The sequence below is a fragment of the Magallana gigas genome, chromosome 4 (assembly GCF_963853765.1).
Source record: "Magallana gigas chromosome 4, xbMagGiga1.1, whole genome shotgun sequence".
NCBI lineage: Eukaryota > Metazoa > Mollusca > Bivalvia > Ostreida > Ostreidae > Magallana > Magallana gigas.
The window spans coordinates 42,588,078-42,605,548 of record NC_088856.1 but is presented as its reverse complement, the minus strand read 5'-3'; the positions used below and the strand labels follow the sequence as shown (position 1 = coordinate 42,605,548).

The 17,471-nt window shown below is 33.5% G+C and overlaps 1 protein-coding gene and 1 long non-coding RNA gene across 3 annotated transcripts in view; both read left to right on the top strand.

Moving 5' to 3' along the window:
- The first annotated feature begins 1,774 nt into the window (after positions 1-1,774).
- The window catches only part of LOC105319342 (voltage-dependent calcium channel subunit alpha-2/delta-3), a 99,086-nt gene continuing 83,389 nt past the window's right edge, over positions 1,775-17,471 (top strand). Inside the window, exon 1 of one of the 2 annotated variants that reach the window (XM_066082499.1) lies at positions 1,775-1,842. Coding sequence is in view for 1 of the 2 variants with exons in the window: in XM_066082498.1 (XP_065938570.1) it covers positions 6,853-6,986 (134 nt within the window). In the remaining variant the exon portion in view is untranslated. Of the gene's footprint in view, positions 1,843-5,084; positions 6,987-17,471 lie in introns of those variants that run through there. The other variant, XM_066082498.1, reaches the window with a different exon arrangement.
- On the top strand, positions 15,468-16,875 carry LOC136274821 (uncharacterized). Its single transcript, XR_010713235.1, has 2 exons — positions 15,468-15,721; positions 16,093-16,875. It is a non-coding gene; the product is annotated as an uncharacterized lncRNA (long non-coding RNA).

Below are 17,471 nucleotides of genomic sequence, written 5' to 3'. Positions count from 1 at the left end.
CTTTTTCAGTAATTTGGCAGTTATGGAATGCACTTGCTGTTCAACTAGCTTCCATGCATTTTATGTGTTTACACCTTTATAATCACATTCTTACTAAATATTCATTATCCATAAAAGCAAATCAAGGAATTTAAATGACGTCCCTGCTAATATGTTGAAAAAGAAATGGTACATCCCAGTCCACCAAAATTAATCCCTGTGACCAACAATGTATGGTAATGAACGGTCTTCAGCATTTTATTTGCAGTATAATTATCAGAGAGTGTATTCCTTGTCTCCTCCTTAGGTTGATGTGCACACTAGTGCATGTGCACTCTAGTGCTGCCATGGAACTTGTACTTGACATCAGCTTGTCAATTTGGTCTAATTACTCAAGACGGAAGAAAAAATGGAAGTGGAAACGGTGGAAGAATTTGCACCATCTCCTGATTCGGCTGCAGTTCTGTAAAGATTTGATTAGACATCAGTTCACCAATGTCTTAATTGCTGTATGTATACTTGGAAATGAGTTTGTTGGACATGCAAAGTCATCTATTTTTAGTTTTACAGCATTTTAAGAGGGCTCGGTGATTATGGCCATATTTAGACTGTATTGATCTCCATTAAAGGAGAGCTCTGCTTAAAAAATATAAAAAAATACTCAAATTCAAAAGATAAAATACATGTTTAAGGATTTTTTTCTTTACCAAATGATAATTTATATAGCTAAACAAATCATATCTTAAAAATTTGAAGCAAATATGATGGCTAATTTTTGACCACCCAGTCTCAATAATGAAAATATTTTTTTTCTTATAAAATATATTAATGGATCAGAAATACAATTTTGTAATTTCTTTTGTTTTTTTGTACATTACAACATCAGAAGGCATTGGAAATTTGGAAGCTACATTTCCCCCAATTGCAAGTCATTTTCCTTGCAAGCTAGGAAACAGTCAAGAACAATTTTCCTGTCTAATAAAAGTCAACTTTTCAAGGTTTTTATTTTTAGAATCATTTGATTATCTTGAAAAAAAAACTCCTCTGAAGTCTAAAAAGAGAGGTAATTACATTTGAGGTTTCATATTAATATTGATTCTTAAAGACAGTGAAGAGGAATTAATTTTATTTTGCGGTAACACTGCAGGAGAGCAATGAGATTTTCATTTATACGCAAATAGGCTAAAAACGCATCGTTTTAAAAACCTTAAAAGAGATCTTATACCCTAGCTTGAATAAATTTTATATAAATTTTTTGTGTGATACCCATTCATTTGATTACAGAGTTCTCCAAATATATGATTGCAGGTAGCTCTTACAGCAGCTATTTTTTGGGTGTTAATACTATTTTATGAATATGGCAAGACCTTTTATATACATTTCACAAATTTTAATAACGTATTTTAGGAAGTCTCTAATAACTGTTTTCTTTTTCCGCTGTTAGCTGCGCTGATCAATAACGAACCAGCTAGTAATACTATATGTTTATATTTGAATTATTATCCGCAGATCGTACCTAAGACATTACCCGATCATGATGAAAACCATACCTGACATTTTCCAAGCACTGTTCATATCTATAACCACACGGTAAACAGAGATCATCAATTATTTGTTTCATCGGTGTAATGTTTTCCCCTTTATGGGAAGGAGATGAGTATATATTTACAGCATTAGGAGGAATATTTATTGATTTTTTGCTCTAATTCAGTGTATGACCCAATCTGTTTGCATGCTCTCTCTAAGATCAATACTAATTTGATTGATTGGCTGTTTGATTTCAGTAACCTGATTATACACACAAACTTCCTCTGTGACCGGCCATTACCTGAGCCGCACGACATGCTCGACCCGACCCTAAAGGTCAGAGTTAATTATAACAGAGAGAGAGAGAGAGAGAGAGAAGAGAGAGGAGAGAGAGGGAGGAGAGAGAGAAAGAGAAGAGAGGAGAGAAAGAGAGTCCATCCATTCTCACATTTATTTGATACTGGTGCTTGAGGAAAGAAGGAATGTTGAGTTTCTTCAGAAAAAAATCCTTGGATGGAGGCATCAACAGACAAAATGGGTGGAAAACTGTATTTTTAAATAAATCAATAAAAAAATAGAGTTAAGGAATTTAACACAAAGCTGATACCAGCTCAAACTGATGCACTCACTAATTAACTAAAGAGATCCAGTGAGTTAGGATTCAAATTAAAAGCAATTGTCATTCATTTTGAATGTCAAAAGAATTGATGTAGAATGCAAATTAAAATGAGTAAACCTTGGGAAATTTGAAGTTTTGAAATATTAAATAAATAAATATGCTTAAAATATCATATACCAACTTGGGGATACAGAGTAGTGTAAAGGCTGCAGACAAAGTAGATGAAATGTTTTTACATTGTGATAACACTGAGCATAAATTTTGTAATGTATAGTCTAATACATTTCATCAATGACTATTTTAACACTTAATCATAAAATTGCTTAAAATTATAAGGAATCATTCTTTGCAAATTTTGAGTTGATCAAATATGATTAGGCGGGATGAAACCTATATAAAAAATCTTTTCGAGCTTTATTCAGGGTCGTCTCTAAGACCAGGGAATTACCCTGCCTATAATGACGTAATTACCTGGCTATTATTGCATTTCAAACACAATCTGCTATAAGCTAGACCTCCAGACCCTTATCTACTTTTTTATTCCTTCCTTCTACTTCAATTTTAGAGACAACCCTGTTTATTGGATTTGAGCACTCCCGACCATATTTGTTCATCTCTGATAATCCGCAAAAAATGATTTCTTAAATAAATTTTGATTTATTCATTGAAGAAGTCATGATGTAGATGTAGGCAATCTTCAAGCTTTCAACAAAAACAATATGATCGAAATGTTTTGTTGATTATAATTATCACTTTCCTTAATTACAAGTAGTACGCAGACAAAAATGTTAGAGAAACAGTCCAGAAAAAGTCAAAGGAAAATAGTTGGGTAATCATGATGATCATGGTAATGCTATGTACTTGTTTAATACATGCATATACCGATAATTACATTGTATGTATTTGTCTTAATTACTACCACATCAAGCATGATCAAATCATTATCAAGAAATAAACAGCAATTTAAAAAGTTCTCTGGGATATGAAGTTGGTTGGTCACGTGATCAAATCCTGTGAAGCCCAAAGGGCGTCTTGGTAGATTTGATCTCGTACCAACCAACTTCATATCCCGGTGAACTTTTTAACATTTCTGTATATTACTTATATATACGTTTGAAAAAGACAAATCGTTCGGAACTGTTAAAATTACTGAGATTTTATGTTTACAATAAGACCAGGGATAACCGCGTGCTATGATCATTGTGAAGTCATGAAAAAGTTAATACAGAATTGAACGTTTTCGCTATTCTATATATAGGTTTATATAAGGAAACATATTTGCAATTGTAAATATCAGGGTTTAAACCTGTGTTTTTAAGGTGTACAAGCTTACAAGCTCACAAGAATTGTGAGCTTTCCAAAGACCAGTATCAATAAATGAAAAAAAAACTGTTCAATTTTTAAGTCCTTAAATTCAAGAGCTAGGCACTTTTTGCCATTCACTTATATCTCTAGGGAAGTAAACATTTGTTTTGAATATAAAGCACACTTGAGTAGACTTATGTTACATACTTTAATTATGCAATGGGAATGCTCCATAAAGTATTACCTCAAGTCTGGTTCTCGTCATTGACAGGGGTATTGATTGCCAGAAATATTTACGACGGGGATAATTACCAATTCTGTTTTTGGCTGCTAAGTAAAAGCTATTTGCATTCTCGTTTTGAATAATATATCATTGCATTGTTCGATATTGTAAACCATGAAGTGTGATTTCCATTCTATTGATGAAGCGTGCATGCATTCTCACAATAGGGGCAGCTAGGTAATGGGCATTGACATTCTCATTTCATGCCATGATAAAATGGCAAAATGGATTCGAAAAGGAAAGTGATATTCTTCAAATATGCTTTGATGTTCACTGCGTTTGTTTTAATACTTAATATCTGATTTGTAAGACCTAGTAACCTTTTGCTGTAAATGTCTGGCCCGTCAGATTAAAATATCAAGTACCCCGGTAAACAAAGATTATTAAATATGTATATTCTAAGATAATATCCATAAATCGATAGTTCTATCTATACCCCGATTGGGTATGTACATGTACAAAACGTCATATCTGTAAAGCTCTTTTTAGATAAAAGACCTATTATTGGCATATATATATTTATACATATATATCTTTAGGGTGAGGACTTTTTCCCACAGCTTTGAAGTTTGAACATTAATTTCTTTTCTTGTATCTATTGAATATATACATGTATTCTGATTAAACTCATGCATGTAATGTTACTAGCAGAAAGAGTTCCATGCCAAAGATGGGACGAAAAGATCTACATTATAGATATCTTCAACAGCATGTCCATATTTCTATGAATCAATACATGCGCTCGTTACACTATAGCATAACAATACACTTGTCAGAATGATAAGTGTTGCAGTGATATAGATTATCAATACTATTGTCATTTAGAATCCTTCAGTTTGGAATTTTTCAAGCTATTTATTGTTTGATAAAAACAATATCTTTTATCGCTGTGAAACTTTGATTAATAATCGGATCGTATTGATTGCATAATGACTTTATCTATTTGAGCTTTTATGAGAGATTCTATTTCCATTTTTTTTTTATTAATTCTTTTTCAATTATGGAATTCATAAAATGAGGATCATCAGATGATAAAGAATTATAAGATGCCAAATATTAAAAAGGAAAGGAATTAAGCTTGATTAGATATAAACCATTAGACTTCCTGTAGAGTAGCTCATATTTTGCTTAATCCCATCCAATCAATATAGCAAGGACTCCAAACAAAATAAATCAAGTGAAAATTGAAAAAAAAAATAAATCATATTGATACCTTTACAAGATAAAGATGTTCAGCATTGATTCATAAAGGGAATGCAAATCTTTGAAAGAAAAAAAATCCCTGTACTATATCAATCGGATAGCTACAGCTCAGCTAAACCACATAAATATCGGAGCGAGAGGTGGGAATTTAATGTGTTTTCTTGAATAATCCAGAAGATCCGAAAACAAGTCTCTCTCTCTCTCTTGCTCTCCAAGATTCCTGCGATACCATCAAGGATTGGTTTTTTCAGCGTGGAGAAGCAGAAAGAAGGAAGGAGAATCAAGCTGGGCTTCCCAGTAAGCGAAGAGGAAGCAATGTGGGCTCATTAACAACGAGTCTATTACCGACGTCGAGGGCTCGTCTAGTGACGCGTGACAGTATTTATTATTACAGGTTAAGTAATGCGAAGACTTGTTTGTGCAAGGACACTGCAACTGATAACTTCCTTTGGACGTGGGTTAATACAGATGCTTCGTCGATCAGGTACTTGTCTTCTGTCGTAAGTGCTAATTAAAAAATCTACGTATCAAGTTTTAGTGACTCATTGGTTTGACATTTTTTTTCGCTTTTACCTTGGAGTATTTAATGGACATCTTGGACTGAAAATGATGATAATAATGGCATCCCTTTAGATTTTAATTCCTTCATTCTGCCTAAAACAAGGAGGAGAGGATATTGGAAAAATAGTTTACCTCGGTGTTAATGTATCGAAGTGGGAATGGCTGATCTAGCTAGAAGTCAATGAAGGAAACTGTATAAAGTGTTTTTCTGCAAACTGCTGCCAACATTAAGCTCAAGGAATCATTGGACACTTAATATTGGAAATACAATGCAGCCGGCTGATTATTGAAGCACATGTTTATCAAACTCTCTTCAAAACAAATATTGGAAACTGGGAGCTTTGGAACATCTCTCCTGCTGTTGTTTTTTTTATTTTATTATAATGGAGGCCTGACTGTGAATTGTGACACTGGTACATATTGACATTTCTGCTTTCTCATTATCATGCACAATCTGCTTGTATTGTTCTGGTACCCAGAGGGCATTTGTGAGTGGAATTGAGTTATAGCCGCCCTTTTTGTTATGTAGCATGGACCATTGATTAAAATCCAATACCGACAGCCAGAACTCGATGCCGGACAATTTGATGATAATTCTGCCTGTTACAGACAGCTGCGGTCTAGTACTTTCATTAATATAGACCTTAGGTAGCCGTGTATAGTTGTAGCTCTACATGCAACTGACATGTATTTCACCCTCCCCGTTATGTGAGAAGTCAGGAAGTTGTGTATAGCAAGTTCTAGTAGCCACTATCAACTCTCAGGAGACTGCCGTTTTCAATGACTGTTGATGAATGATGGGATATTGCTCTTTATGAATTTTTGATGAGAAGGTTTTAGACACCTTGTGTTTTTTAGTCTATTTATTGGAAATTACTTTGGTCTTCTTTTACTGCGGGTCCCGGATTATTTAACGTTTCTATGTGTGTGTACGTAAAAATCTTTTTTTTTTTGAAGTCGAAAGCGGACTTGATAGCGATGATTCAATTTTAGCTGTGATGGAAGATTTATTAAATTTCCCTGGCATATTGGAAGTTCATTAAGTCTATAATACAAGTGTGCGCAGTAGGAGTCTGTGGTTTTGTCAGGTGCGTTAATGGTCGTATGAAATATTAATCTGACATTTCATATTTCAAAATAACTTAGGCTAATATACTGAAATGAAAGTCTAGTGGAGATGACCTGTTTACTTATAATCAGAAACAAAGAGAAGATGCCTTGTCTCACACATGATTGGACGCTTCCAAATAGAATGACACTTGCCTGTTGACTTCAGCAGCGAGCAATATTTGATCAGTTAATTCATGTACACATTCGACAGTATACATGTGTTTTCAATTTTTTGTTTCTGACAGTGATATAGTCTCCATATAAGATGAAAGGAGTTTATATGAAATCAAATTTTACAATGTGTTTTATGGGAATTATTGTGACCTTATATTTCAATGTGGCACAAGGGCTGGATCATTACCCCCAAGGGCAACAAATGGAGCCATTTCCTCTGGAAAGGTAAAATTCTGAGGAAAACTTCTCTATTTGAATTATTATATATCGTAGTATTCATGCTTTAAAAATTGATACCAATTGCTTAATTCAAAACATGATAATCATTTTTCTTTAAAATCCACTGTACCGATTCACCCCTTAAAAAAGATGAAAATATTTTTTATATTCAACATGTTAAAGATTTAAGAAATGAAGATAACAGGAGTAAAAATATTCATGGTTGCATTCAGTGTAGAATTATGTACTCAGCCTTTGAAAAATGTATGAACAAATTCTTTTGAGGACTATGATACGTGCATATGGAATTTATTTCTACTCAGTATTTTGGAAAATGTTATTAATTGTATCTTAAATGTAATATTCTATAGTTTAATACTAGAAACATAGAAAAGTCCTGCAATCTAAAGGGACCCAAAAAATAATTACCAAAAAGCACATGCAGGTATGGTGCCAAGAAATTAAACTATAAAATTATATTTAATATCTATTTACCCCCCCCCCCCCCTTCCCGTGGGCAGCAGTATCCACTGCTGGAGGGATAGTAGATATAAATGTTTTATAGGTAACGATATAATTATTAAATAAATGATGTGATCCATAAATAAAAATGATAATGACCAGGTAAGATTTCAACCTGTGGACGGTATATGAAGCTTATAAATAAATGCTTAATAATGGAATCCAATACATGTATCAAGTAGCAAATCTCCATTTTGGACAATGTTGAGCCTATTTGTGTGATATTATAATTATTTATAATATAAGGTTAACAAACTCGGCACATTTGTCAACATTTGGAATGTTGCACACAAACAATCTTGGCATTTTACATGCTCTTTGCCCATAGATTGATAATTGTTTCTTAATTTGGAGGGAAAAATATACATGGAATTTGCAACATAAATGTTCTAATCTTTCGTTTGAACATGGTAAATTGATCCCCCTGTGGAATTTATGTTATTTTGAAGTATCAATGATTAAAGGGAAAGGTTGGGTTAAAAAGGGACTTACAGGTAGATAATTAAGTTTGGTTTTTGTATAGGTGCAGACTTGGAAAATTTTCCAAAAGGGGGGGGGGGGGGGGTAAAATGACAGTTATTTGAGTTTTTCAGGGCAATGGGGTCGGAGGATTATTTTTGGTAATTTTATAATGTAAATTTAAAGAAATTGAATTTGCAGGGGGACCGCCCACCCCCTCTAGTATGTCTGCGCATGTTCTCATAGTCTTCATTAAAAGGATCGAATGTGGAGTAATTAAAAAATTTTACTGGGCTTTATTCTTGTACCTGAGAGAGACTTTTCTTCATTATATAATGATTATATATACTAGAATTGAAATAGGAATTTATATATTAGTTGTGTAAAAGTTAAACTAACTGCTTGAAGAAGTTAAAGTCTTTATGAAAGCTAGGTTAAAATGACTTATAAACTGCGATCAGTTCAAAAAAACTTCCAAAAAGGAAAAGTAGAACTGAGACTACAGAAAAGGGAGAATACCGGTAGATATTTTAGAAATTTTAGGTATATATAAGGTAGACTGATGCTCCTTTTCCCTGATTGTAATAGTGTATCATCTGAGTTTTCCCTCAGTGTTAGGGTCTTTATTGATACAATTTTATTTAGTTTCATTCAATTGCATCCATAAAACTTTCCCCTTGCAGCTTCAGGTGATTGTAAATTTATTTGTACCATGTACTAGATGATGCTCATATCCTAAACAAATGGGAAACTCATGCATTATTAAACACGGGAAAAATTGATTATATGTCGAAGCTGCTTTGTAATTGTTTTAGATTGCTGCGGACTAACATTTTTTTTTATTAATTAATAAAAACCATTAGCGAACTTTACTACCTCTTAAAATCTTGTAAACTAGGCATATATATGACTATAAACAAAAAAACAACGAACATGCATATAGCTTCAGGAGTCTGCCCCGGAAAAAAAAATCCATCAGAAAATTGGTTTTGCTTTTTTATATGTATCTCTATATATACCAGGGATTTTTACTAAAATGCCGATGAAATAAAAGTAAATGCTGTCTGCCATTGACTATTATAGAAAGATTATAGATATTAAATTTGATTAATTTTTTTGTCTTCAAAGTGTGAGATTAAAAAATAGCCCATTCTTATCTATTTTTTAACAGCATGATCTGATGATGTTAAACCTTTCTACATGGCATTTATGTATCATATATTTTGATTCACATTAAACAAATAAAAATTAAATATTGTAATGGCATATATTATGATGATTATGATGCACATCAAATAAAACCTTCAAAGCAAGCATGGAGATTATAGTTACCCTGAGGTCTGACAATCTATGTTTGAATTGGACAAAACTATAAATTTGTACTGCAGCTTGTGTAGATTGGATTTTATTTTTTTTCTGGGTTGAAGTTAGACATTTTGATGAAAAAATTCGGAAGAGGTAGTATGACAGCTCTGCAGACTCCGCACTGTCAAAAACATTTTAAATCACTTAAATATTCTTAAAAGTGCATAAATCTAAGATGTCGAATACTCAGACTTGAGGTCGAGTATTGACTTGAGAAAAGTTGATGACGGTAGGGCCTTGTCAGTTTGAGGGTCAAACTGTGCATCCTCAGTCTAGGTACAGGCTATGGACATGTGTCTTCAGCCACGGTCAAGTTTCCACTTGTAGCTCCCTTAATGATCATCTGCTGGATTGTTGCACGAGGATCTCCACTGGTTAATAAAGATAAGTGCTCATAGAGTTCAGAGAGCATTCAATGCAAAGTTACGAGACGGCCAAAGTTTGCTGTGTAGACTATTGTAATGAAGCGAGACGGTCTATGCAGTGGTAGTGAGTCTCGGCCTGACCAACAGTCGACAAAAATAGCCTGACCAACAGTCGACAAAAACAGCCTGACCAACAGTCGACAAAAATGAGAAGCCAATCTACGTTTCATTTTGTATTTAGTAAAACACACCTATAACAAAATGCCAAGGACGGGCAATCTCGACCTGACCAACAGTCGACAAAAATGAGAAGCCAATCCACGTTTCATTTTGTATTTAGTAAAACACGCCTATAACAAAATGCCAAGGACGGGCAATCTCGACCTGACCAACAGTCGACAAAAATGAGAAGGCAACCTTCGTTGCATTTTGTATTTAGTAAAACACGCCTATAACAAAATGCCAAGGATGGGCAATTTTGCTTCATTATAAACATAATTTGTTATATTTGTTATTTTACAATACGTTTACTGCCTACTGGGAATGAAAAGCACTTCACTATTATTACTAATAAGCATCAATTCATTTTAAGCATGATCACTATAAGCATGTTTTACTGAAGTGTCGTATACGGTAAATGTCTATTGTCTGTCCTAAGATATTTATGCAGCACATTTGGACGATTTTTAATAAAAATGCACATACCTGTGAAAGAAGTGCAATTGAAATAGTTGAGAGGGATATTTTCCAAGATAATATTATTGACACAGTATCATCTTTCACTCGGAAAAATTCACAGGAACGAAAACAGATTCCTTACAGAGATTTATAATGGGAAAAGTTTACATCTTTTTTTCATTCGGAATACACTCGGAATACTTTGCGCAATTTTTCAACGTTATCACCCGGGCTTGCTGCATGCAAAATCTCCGTAGACATCAAATTTTTTAGCAGTGTATTGAAACCTGATAAGCTAACAGGGGTGTTTTGACTGAGAAATACTGAAAAATTTTCATACTTTTGAATGAACATCGTTTGAGCTATGAGGTATTTATGAATATTAAGCAATTAAGCCAAATGTAAATCCAGGATATCTTGGGACAGAGTATAGTTTTTCAGGAGAACATAGAATATTTCAATATCAACTTATTAAATTCATTTTTTACCTTAGTCACCCACTAGTTGACTTTTATACATATATGACTAAGCTTTTTGAAAAAAAACTAACCTAGTACCGGTACTAATTGTGCTTTGATATTGTAAAACCAAGATTTGAAAGACACTTGAGCTCTGAAACACAATATCAGCCCATTAAACATTAATGATTTATTTCATAACTGATTTGCAGCACCTGCTTTCAGACATTGTAGGAATTTCATTATCGCAGGCATTACCCCATGAAGTGGAGTTTGCAATTTATAGTGATTATGTTTCACTTGCAATCAATAGTTGAAGGATTTATAGTATATAACAGATTAATTGTTTTTGAAAGCATTATAAGCAGTCAATTGATTTGAAGCGACTAGCAAAAACTAGCTTCTAAATTATCTATATTATAGGGCTACTGTATAGCTTTATAGTTGAATATTAAAGGAACATTGGTCTTGAAGGAAAAAAATTAGGACCGTTAAACTTGGGAAATACATTTTTACAAGCAAGTCTGCAATGCGTAAAGCTTTGCCTTTGAGGGCCATTATCATCTATTATTCAAGCATGCCAGAATCAAGTTACAACTCTGTACAATGCATGGTTTCAATTTAACATTCCGTGGTATGCATCTGAAATATACTCCAGAGTTATAAAAGTCTGTTTTTTAACTTGATATTGAATTAGGATTTAACAAGATTAGTGCGTAATTTGATCAGTTTCCAATCTTCAGGACTAATCTAATGGGTGTTTAATAAATAAATACACATTGAGAAAAAATGTGTTGAATCGGGGAAAGTGATTCTGAATTAAGTTTGAAACTGCAAAAAGTAACAAATAATTGCCATTCTATTGTGGAAATTTTTAATAAGATCATGTAAAAAATTGATAATCTGCATGCAGAGATGTGCAGATAATTTAAGTCAGTCATCTAAATGACTGATATAGTAGCTTAAACCCTATAATATGTTACAAGTATTGGGGTAAATGAAATGGAATGGGCTTGTTAGTACTCCGTTCACTATTATTAGGTCCATTGTAGTCAGACCTAATTATTATAAGCATATAGAATTGAACTGAGAATTAACCTCTGTCAGTGTAAATTTAACAAATCATTTCTCTGATTTTTAAACTACATGCAGTTGAACTTTGGTATCTCAAAAATTGATATCTCGAATATAATGGATATGTCGAAGTGATTTGTAAGTGACCAAACCACTTATTACACCCCGCTCGGAAGGAGTAGGGGGTTTACTGTTTTACCCTTGTGTGTCTGTCTGTTCCTGCACGCGCCCATGTCCATCCGTCCTTCTGTCTATCTGTCCATATGAAAACAATAATTTCTGTTGCATTTTTCTTAGCAACTATTAATTGCAGATGCTTGAAATTTTAACACACTATTTGTTTCAGCATGCCATATCGTGGGATATATTTTTTTACCAATCGGACGTCAACTTCCTGTTAAATGACGACTGTTTATTTTTAGGCAAAAATTTCAAACAAATTTTTGTGAAAGATTTCTCAGCAACTATTCATTGCAGATGCTTGAAATTAAAAAAAACCACAACTATTTGTCAAATCATGCTATATCGTGGGATATATTTTTGTACCAATCGCACGTCAACCTCCTGTTAAATGACGACTTTGCTTATTTTGCATATTCACATTAGAGCGAGGGTATTACTAGTGAACATTGGCTCACAGATATCTTGTTTTACAATTATATTACCCTCAAGATCTCAAATACTCGGACATCTTGAACTTTTTATGTCAAGTTTGACTATAGTTGTAGAAGTTATGAATATAAATTCTAGGTAAATTATCTTTGTGTGTTTAAAATAATACAAAAAACTATCAAATCAGATAATTGCTTGGAAGAATTTAAAAAAATAAATTGGAACCAAATTATATTGGTTTTATCATATATTTTTTAAATTCTTTATAAATGGTTTTTTAGATAACTCAACTCTTCCTCTCAAGGAGATTATTATAGTATAAAATTTGTCATGACCATCTAGCCCCCTTAAACCAGCTTTTATAGTTCTTTCCAAAGACTGTTTATAATACTGATAAGGTAGATATCCTTGTTCCTACCCCTATTCTAATAAATTTTCAATCAGAAAAAAAAGAATTCATTGTTCAGTGCAATGCCTGAATCCTGCATGAGATCACAGTCATCTTGGAAAAAATGAGATCAAGAAATATCATGGACTTTTTTAATATCCGTGTTATCACTCTCTCCAGCGTTTCCATGGCATTAAAGGTATCGTGGACAATTATAAAAAATTGTTGTGTCAGTTGTGAAAGACATATCATAAACAGAAATGTTAAGCATTTATCCGGGCAGTTAGCAGGTCGAAAATATACATATGATAGGAGATCCCTAATTGGTGATAAAAAGAATCTGATAAAGGGAGCATTCATAGCAGAAGATGTTGCAGTTCACTCTCTGTAGATTTCTACTTGATTCTGCTGTTTTGAATCAATTTATGAGACAATAAAATCGCGAGTACCCAACTTTTGTAGTACACAACTGTCACTCGTCTGTAAAATAAGAGAGAAGTTTTAAATTCTGCAAGGGAATTTCTTCTTGTAGTTTAATGTGGATATTATTTAAGTTTAATTGCAAATCCACTTGTTTTTAAGATCCATGTACAAGAATAATGTCATCGTCAAATATGGAGAAAGTTCTCCTTCAGTTTCAGTGTAAATATATGGTGTTTTTGATTTTGGATATATCTCTTAAAAAGACTTACTGATTTTCATGTGGGACACAAGGTTATAAGCTCTTAAGCTGACTTAATTGCAATGCAATTTCAAAAGTTTTCTTTGAAGATACAACTGTTGACATCAACTCGGTGTGGCTAATGTAACCATCAGATCATGATTTCTTTAAGGCCATTAATTATTACAGTCAAACTTTGTTATTTCGAAGTAAATGGGACTGTTTAAAAATGTTGAGATATTTGGGTACTGTAAATTCCTATTTATCACCAGGAATTAATATCCGCGTAAAATCACGAGAAGCCCATCTCACGAATTTTAAAATTTCGCTTTTATTTTCGGACATATGTAAACTACATGAAACTACAATAAAAATTTCGGCATTCGCGATTTTATGTTCTCGCGATTTGATTGAAAACGGTTGAATCACTTAATTAAGACTTGCGTAAAATAAGGAATATACAGTATTCAAGGTATCAAGGGTAAACAAATTTTAAAAATATTAAGTGGTTTAGTCATAACTTCAACATATATATTGTATTCAAGATATCGATCAGTACGTGTTCCAGATATCGAAGTTGAACTTAAAAATCCAAATAATTTTCACTGATTTTTAATTAGAACTCTTCATCCTAAGGAGATTGATATAGTCTAGAAATGGCAGACCACAACAGCCATCCAGCCCTCTTTAATAAATATTTTTTTTTCATTTAGTAATACATGCAAAGGAAAAAATGATCTCAGAAAAATTAATTTAGAAAATCTTTATTAGCATGGCCATTATAAATTATCTCTTGGACAGCATGCCAAGTAAAATAATCTCAAGAAAACATTGACAAATAACCATGACCATTAAAGGTATTGGAAGTTGAGTACATCATGGTCTAAGAAATCTAATAACGCCTGACTGCCTCTCTGTAGAAAATCATTTTAACCTCAATTAACGGAGGCCCAATAACAAGAACATGGTTCACTAACATCGTAATGGAGCTTATACATTAAGATGGCAAAACATCGGCAACACTTAGTTAGCCCTGTTTGATAGACCATTTAAGGAGGAAATTTGAAGCAAATCAGGGATTTGTATGTTTCTCTGTCATGAAACATCTTCATTGTAACTCGGATTAGTTTATTTATATATCCACCATAAATTTGGTTTTTTGTACATTTTTCGTATGGAATTTCTCATGCCATTGAGATGGATTTGGTGTCAATGAGCAGCATTTCTGATGTTATATAATGAAGAGTTGATAAAATATTGGCAACTGCTAATATTATATTCATAAATTCATCCCTTGTCTGGAGAATATTTTCCCTTTTCTTTGCCGTAAACTGGGCTTATATTTCACCCAATCAGTATAATCTTTGCGTAAAGGATGTGCACCGTAATCTTATAAACAACTTTTCTAGGTCAATAAAAAAACCCACCAAACCTTGAGGTTTTGATCATCTTGCTCATATTTACTGAATTTACACAAAGTGTAAATGTTGGTGTTTTAGAGTATGCAGTGACTTAAAATTCAATCATTTAGTCAGAAAAAAAAATCTCTTTTTCAGGACTAAACATTAAGTTTCTCCACCCTTGGCATAATCTTGATCAGATTTACCAAAAGACTGCTTATAGGTAAAGCTCTAGTGGTGACAGCAAGGAGGTTAAATTCAAGTTTTTAAGGTCTAAGGTCAAGGTCTTAGCAGAGCTCTGTTTTAATTTAAATCTTACCCTGGACCCTAGCTCATCTCTACCTTCCCTTGGTCCTATTCTTTACCCATAGTCAGTGCTTGCTCAATATTAAAGGGTCTATATATTATAGCAATGGTAAACAGAAGAAGTTTATTCATGATTTAAAATTTGATCCAATTGCCCTCTGTTTAAAAATATGGCATCAGGAAGTTTTAATGTTATATTAATTAGCATTTTTAGCTCACCGAGACGAAGTCGGGGGGAGCTTATGCTATACCCTCGGCGTCGGCGTCGGCGTCGGCGTCCGGACCTGGTTAAAGTTTTTGTTGCAGGTCCTGTATCTAACTTATTACTTGTCCTATCTTCACCAAACTTGCATGAATGATGCATCTGGACCTACTAATGGACTTGAGAGACTTGGATGCTGAATCTGGGCCATGAATTTCAGATGCTGGAGGAGGTTAAGGTGTTTGGAGCAGGTTAAAGTTTTTGGAGCAGGTGCCCTCTGATGATTATATGCCCTTTGATAGCCATTTCTAAGTTACTACTGGTCCAAACTTCACCAAACTTGCATAGATGGTGTGTCTTATGATACTGATGCACCTGACAGGCTTGAATGCTGAATCTGAGCCATAGGTTTCGGATGCTGGATGAGGTTAAGGTTTTTAGAGCTGGTTAAAGTTTTTAGAGCAGGTGCCCTCTGATGATTATATCTTACTTACTACTGGTCCTTACTTCACCAAACTTGCATGGATGGTGTGTCTTATGATACTTTTGCACCTGACAGGCTTGAATGCTGAATCTGAGCCGAAGGTTTCGGATGCTAGATGAAGTTAGGTTTTTCGAGCAGGTTAAAGTTTTTGTTGCAGGTGCCCTTTGATAGCCATTTCTAAGTTACTACTGGTCCCAACTTCACCAAACTTGCATAGATGGTGCGTCTTATGATACTGATGCACCTGACAGGCTTGAATGCTGAATCTGAGCCATAGGTTTCGGATGCTGGATGAGGTTAAGGTTTTAAGAGCTGGTTAAAGTTTTTAGAGCAGGTGCCCTCTGATGATCATATCTTAGTTATTACTGGTCCTAACTTTACCAAACTTACATGGATGGTGTGTCTTATGATACTGATGCACCTGACAGGCTTGAATGCTGAATCTGAGCCATAGGTTTCGGATGCTGGATGAGGTTTAGTTTTTTGGAACAGGTCACATGTTTAATATATGTAGGTAATAGCACTATTTCAAACTTGCATATATGATCTAACTATAATATAAATGAATGGCAGAGGTAGCTTCAGATGCAGAGCCTGATCTCCATTATCAAGGATGCTAAAAAATATATCTTAGTTATTTCTGGTCCTAACTTCACCAAACTTGCAAGGATGGTGCGTCTTACGATACTGATGCACCTGACAGGCATGAATGCTGAATCTGAGCCATAGGTTTCGGATGCTGGATGAGGTTAAGGTTTTAAGAGCTGGTTAAAGTTTTTAGAGCAGGTGCCCTCTGATGATTATATCTTAGTTATTACTGGTCCTTACATCACCAAACTTGCAGGGATGATGCATCTCATGATACTGATGCATCTGACAGGCTTGAATGCTGAATCTGAGCCATAGGTTTCGGATGCTGGATGAGGTTTAGTTTTTTGGAACAGGTTACATGTTTTATAGATAATAGCTTGCATAATTGATTTAACTATAATATAAATGAATTGCAGAGGTAGCTTCAGATGCAGAGCCTGATCTCCATTATCAAGGATGCTAAAAATTCTCCTACCTCACTCAAACCTGCTTGATAGATGTGTTTGTTGTTAAATGATTTAACATGATTCCTATGATATAGTATTCTATGATATGATACACTATTGTTTTATATGATACAATGTAATATCATACATTATATTGTAAAAAGTTATATGATATGATATGATATTGTATCAATTTTTTTGTACATTATTATATGATATTGTATTATGATATTGTTATGTATAGTATTGTATATTATTATACAATATTGTAGAATATGATATTGTATAATATATTATTTTATCGAATGATATTGTTTCATATTATATTTCAATATATGATATTGTATCATATGATACGATATTGTATATTATAATTATAGCATATCGTATGATACAATATTGTATAATATGATATTATAAGATATCATATAATATGATATTGTATAATATGATATTGTATCATATGATATGATATTGTAT